This window comes from Sinocyclocheilus rhinocerous, unplaced genomic scaffold (assembly GCF_001515625.1).
Source record: "Sinocyclocheilus rhinocerous isolate Xijiao unplaced genomic scaffold, SAMN03320098_v1.1 scaffold171, whole genome shotgun sequence".
NCBI lineage: Eukaryota > Metazoa > Chordata > Actinopteri > Cypriniformes > Cyprinidae > Sinocyclocheilus > Sinocyclocheilus rhinocerous.
In genome coordinates, this window is record NW_015642206.1 from 1,164,685 (window position 1) to 1,170,643 (window position 5,959).

General features: G+C 38.6%; 1 protein-coding gene across 1 annotated transcript in view; it reads left to right on the forward strand.

The window, feature by feature from the left end:
- LOC107755750 (versican core protein-like) overlaps positions 1-5,959 on the forward strand; it is a 42,856-nt gene that overhangs the window by 3,308 nt on the left and 33,589 nt on the right. The window contains exons 3-5 of the mRNA XM_016572646.1: positions 3,696-4,033; positions 4,813-4,987; positions 5,199-5,326. Of these exons, the coding sequence (XP_016428132.1) occupies positions 3,696-4,033; positions 4,813-4,987; positions 5,199-5,326 (641 nt within the window). The remainder of the gene's footprint in view (positions 1-3,695; positions 4,034-4,812; positions 4,988-5,198; positions 5,327-5,959) is intronic.

Genomic DNA, 5,959 nt, shown 5'->3' on the forward strand with positions numbered 1-5,959 from the left:
GAACAACTCACGATAAATAAATACTGTCCAGCATAAAGCACAGTTTTAAGTAACAGTCTCACGTGCGCACAGGAGCAGAGTAATTTCGTTTTGAGTGAAAACAGGGCGGAAAAGCTGGGAGGTTTTAAAAGAGTGTTAAGGGAATTATACAAATTCATATATGAATGAATTAATTATATGAATGTACCTCTGAAGGTTCTATAATCGTGATAAGAAATGTTCATACCGTTACATCCCTAATCTATTCTATGCTGTAAGTAGTGCGGTCTCCCTCCGTGTGGAGATGCAACTGTCTGATGCATGTGATCCACCAAATAACTGAGATTAAATTAATACGGGAATAATTCGTGGCTTGTAATAAAGTGTTAATGTGGAAATAAATTTATGACTTTGAGAAAGTGTCTTGCCAGATTTAAGACTTTATCCGTTTATTCGTCTCTAGTAATTTTGCTGTTTATGATCACGTGATCGTGATTAATTATGAAAATTAAGGTAATTTGAGACCTGGGATTTAAACCTAATGGACATTGTTTGCTTGTTAGTTTTTAGCAGGAGCCTCAATAATAGACGGTTCAAAAGTTAAACTTGATCCAAAATAAATTAATATACAATGATGTTATATTTGAGGCGAAAGTATTATTTGCTACAACATCATTACATATAAATTCAACTGCTATATTAACAATTCACTTAGCCTAAGTGCTCTGAACTTCTGAGCAAAGTGACGCTCTCTTATGAATGTAATTCTCTCCTATTTACATGTAAATGTTCTGCGCTTGCATTGTGTGTGTGTGTGTCCTTGTTTAGTCGGGGCACCTGTGACGTGTATCCCAGTCACTTTCCCCGCACCTCCCCTTTGCTTCGTGTCCACTCACTTTTTCGGGTGGGCAGTGAGCCCCTCCTCTAAATGCCTGACGAAGCTATTTAGGGTGTAAAATGGATTTGAATTTGCTGTTAGCATTCACATTTTGTGTCCGGACCACAGCAAGCGACATACGGTCCAGGGAGATTGATCAAATTGAGGAGGAGAACACACTTTTCCCCCCTCCTGGTATAAGAACACGTATGAAGGTTTCATGTGGACTCACTGTGAACTGGGATTAAGTAACATTTATTTTCGGTTGGAATTATAACTTTCAGGAAAGGTACAGTATTTCATTCATTATTTTGTACTGTTCTCTGTATGTTATTGTTGTCAGTCAAAGCTTAGTGATTCAGTGATTAATTGCAATTTGTACGGATGCATAATTTATACGGATGCATAACGGATGTTATTATTTTATAGTATTTTTACAATATGGAGAATCCTAAATAATGTTCAAAACTATTTTAACCTGAGTCACATGGAAGTATTAAAAGTTCCCATGACCTCACTCAGTACAGAAGTAGAATTATCCAAAGAGAACGAGTGAACTGATAAAGTAGTGCCAAAGACTCGTTAACAATCCTTCACATCTCTGACGCTGACTTTACATCATTGGGCGTGACTTTTAATAGGCTCCAGCTCAGTTTAGGGAATCTAGGGCAAGACAGTTCTGAATATCTATCTGATATTCATATTATTATATTATTATATGATCTATACTGACTGGGGAATCTAAATATTACAGAGTGATGATGAAGTTCCAATAGAAGTACAGGAGAGAAATACTAGAGTGCGCATTTGGACATTGGACATTTGTAGCGCGTGCGTGAATGAAAAGTGATGATGTGAGATCTCAGACGACTTCTTGGATGATAATAAGAATTCTAATGCATGAATGTGTCAGATTCTTTGGAAACGTTTCTAAGTAGATACAGTTTAGGCTAGTAAGGATTATTTTAACACCACGTTCGTATCCGTTCTTTTATCTTTTTTTTTTTTTATGAAAATATTTTTTAGATATATTGCTGCAGTGTTCGTGCACTCACTGTAGCATTTGCCTCCATCTATTTTTGTGTGATGACCTCATCACTGCACGTTTTCACCACTTTGATTTTTCCTTAAACGTTTTGAGGCGGCAATTAAACTTAAAATAACTGACTTAGGTTATTTTAAAGGAGCTGATTTTTTCATACTGTATGAGGCACGGAATAAAAAATGGAAAACGTAACAAATTCATGAAATAATACGAAGAAAGAAACAAAGAAATCTTAATTTTCACGTAGGCCTACATGTCACGTAGGTTTACCTGCCACAGTAGCGAAAGACCGCACATAAGTTTTAGGTTAGCCCACTACACTGACGTACACTTTTTATTCTCATATGGTCGGTCAGTGGGTAGTCTCGTGAGCCCCAGTTTTGTAGTGTGGCGGTGGCAAAAGTTTGTGCCTCACCCCCCGCAGGGGATTATAGCAACTGAATACTCAATTCCGCCACCCTCTGAGAGGAAACAGTTTGTATGACCACCACATCGCCTCAGTCAGATGAGTAAAGCCGTTCAGCGTACGTGAGTCTTTTAATAGCTAGCAAATGTGATTCAGCAAGGTATCCAGCTAGATTGAAATGACTTGTCAAATCAATAATTCATTTATTCTTCTTTTCACCTCCTAGACAGGAAGATGTTGCTAAATATAAAACACATATTGTGGTTGATCTGCATATACCAAACAACGACTGAACCTGGTAAGCTTTTTATTTATTTACTTATTTTAACAGCATCTATATTAGGGCTGCACGATAAATCGCATGCGATATTCAACGCGCATCTTGTCAGAAAGCCGGTTCTGTAATCAGCGGTAAATCTCCATCACCTGCGGGCTTTCACATTGAGCAGCATTAACTAACTAGAGCCGTTGTTCACTGACGAGCTGCGCCAAACCACGTTCATATTCGCGCGATTTTTTGCGCAGCTCATCAGTGAACAACGGCTCTGTTTAGTTAATGCTGCTCAATGTGAAAGCCCGCAGGTGATGGAGATTTACCGCTGATTAAAGAACCGGCTTTCTGACAAAATGCGCGTTAAATATCGCATGCGATTGATCGTGCAGCCTTAATCTATATTAAAGTGTTGTCTGGTAATACATCTCTACATGTTCGAGATTTTCTGAATGTAAGGGTGTAAATTTGATTCGTTAATCTAAGACTGGTGTTTGCATGAGTCTAAGCTACACATCCATGTGAATGTATACATGTTTTTCTGTTCCGTGCTCTTTTTCTGATTTCATTTCATACAACAAAAATCAACTTATTTGTAAAATTAACTTCAATGCTTCTTCTAAACCGATCAAACTATAATGAAGAAGAACTTAATCTCTCATTCCCACAATCTATTGTCCCCCATTTGCCTCTAATGGTTTACTTCCAGGCACCTATACCTTTTAATTAGGATCTTGTAGTCTGGTGCAAACAGATGGCTTGACTTCATCACTCCGAGAGGCCATGCTCTCACATGGTGGTGTGCTACCCTCAGGGGTGATCCCACCTGTCCAAAGCATTTCTCACATTGTTGGTCTGAGTATATGGTGATTTTCTGTCAGTTATGATCCTTTCAACGTCCCCCCTTCAAGTTTATCTGTCCTTCTACAGGAAAGTAGTTTCTGGTTTGCTCACCCGTAGGCTTCACAGAGGCAGTAAAATAATTCTTAGCTCAATTATCATAAACACAGTAAGGCATGATTTCCTGTGCTTTGCGGTGGATGCAGCTGTGTGTATAATGCCTCATGCCTTTCATTCTCTCAGTCTCTAGCACGTTATTGGTGATGCGTCCCGTCAGCGGCTTGTTGTCTGGGAAAGTGACCCTTCCGTGTTACTTCTCCATCATCCCCACTGTTGGACCTAGAAACAGAAATGCCTCAGGAACAGATTACCTGCGCATCAAATGGACCAAAATTGAGGGCGGTGTTGAGTCGACTGTTCTTGTAACCCAAAACGGCGTCATTAAGATCGGTTCGGGATACAGAAGCCGTGTATCTGTGCAGAGTCACCCGGAAGACATTGGGGATGCTTCTCTGACTATGGTGAAGCTCCGGGCCAGTGATGCTGGAACATACCGCTGTGAAGTGATGTTTGGGATTGAAGACACACAAGACACAGTCAGTTTGAATGTTGAGGGTGAGATTTTTTAAAACATATTATCTGTCTCCTATTCTCTCAAATTTGTCTAATCTTTTTAGAGATTGTTGTATCTGAAGCACATATGCTGCCAATATGGTAAATTCCTTAAAGCGAATTGATCAGTGACAGTCATAACCCAAGTAAATTATAGATAAATGAAAGTTCAGTCTGTTAAGTCGAACTGTTTGTGGGAGAAAACCCGCAAGCACAGATTATCTAAATTGTTGAGGGATTTTAAGGTTGTTTTGGACTCTCCCAGATTACAGTTACAGTGTAAAAAGTCAAATGCACTCCAATAAACTTTGCCTCTCTTAATGTATTCCCTCTGCTTGGATATACTCTGATGCCGGGACACATCTTGTATGGGCTGATTTATGCTCAGGCCATGTGAAAAGATGGGATGGGTCAACCCTGAACTGCTTTGGCTCTAGATTTGCAGCACCACCCTGCTCTCAGCAAAGACACACTGCCATTTTAATTAGATCCATTACTCATTTAATTTGAATTGGTTTCAAAGCGACAATTAAGGGGGTGGATGGAATGTCCCCTCATTCAAATGAATGTCCCAACACTGCTTGCTATATTAATTTGTTTATAAGCAACTTGTAGACATCATCAAGAATAAAGCTGTTTCTATTAGGCTTCATATTTATTGTGGTCACTGACAACAATGATAGTAATACAATATGCCCCCATTTAATGAAAATGTTAATGGATGGAATGGACTGTGTTACGACATGTTCATTTTTGTTTGTTTTATTTGCTCTTTTGAACAGGCGTGGTGTTTCACTACAGGTCAAAGGTCAGCAGATACATTCTGAACTATGCACAAGCTGTGCAGACCTGCAGCAACGTTGGAGCCACCATTGCTACAGCAGAACAGCTGAGAGCTGCTTATGAGGATGGATTTGACCAGTGTGATGCTGGTTGGATAGCAGATCAAACAGTGAGGTTAGAAGCAACACACACACACACACACACACACACAAACACAAACAAACAGTCTGTATTTCTATGTCCTCTACTGGCAAACTCAGTAATAAATTTTAAACAACATGTCAACATGTTGATATAAAAAGGAAATTGCAAAGGCTGTACTACTTGTACTACTTTTTTAGTCATGAGAAACTTTTCTGTCTGTGTGGATTGTTTCTATCTGTAGATATCCAATCACTAGACCAAGGCCCGGCTGCTTTGGAAATCTGCCTGGAAAACCTGGTGTCAGGTCGTATGGCAAACGCAAGCCCACAGAGACCTTTGACGTGTTCTGCTATGTGGATAAGATTGAGGGTACGGATTTTACTATTCATGTTATTTCTTACAACTTCACTCATTAAAAAAAAACCACGTTGACATGGCCAGCAGTTCTGTGGTAATGTGAAAGAGCAGTAGTTTATCTATTATATTTGCTCTATGCAGACATATTTAATATGGTTTTAAACTGCGGTTATGACCAAAAATGAGTATCAACCATTTGGCAGTGAACATCTGTGGTATTAAACATTGAAGTGGAAGCTTTCAATATTTTAGCTGCCACAAAAGACAAGTTCAAGTTTTTTTTTTTTTTTTTAAGTAAATCTTTTCAATTCCAATTTCAATGTGAACTTTAAAATCTTGTTTTGATGTATGTACATTGGCTAATCAGAACATGACAAAAATCACAAAAGTGACATACTTGTATTTAAAGTAGCATTTTCTGTTACTAATAATGATGAGAACATATTTATTGTAGAGAATTTTATTTCTTAAAGGGGTCATCGGATACAATATGCACTTTTACATGTTGTTTGAACATAAATGTGTGTTGGCAATGTGTGTACACAACCACCCTATAATGATAAAAATCCACCCAGTGTTTTTTTAATCTACTAAAATCATTACCCCTTTCTCAAATCAAGCCGTTCTCAGCTTCTTGTCTGTGTG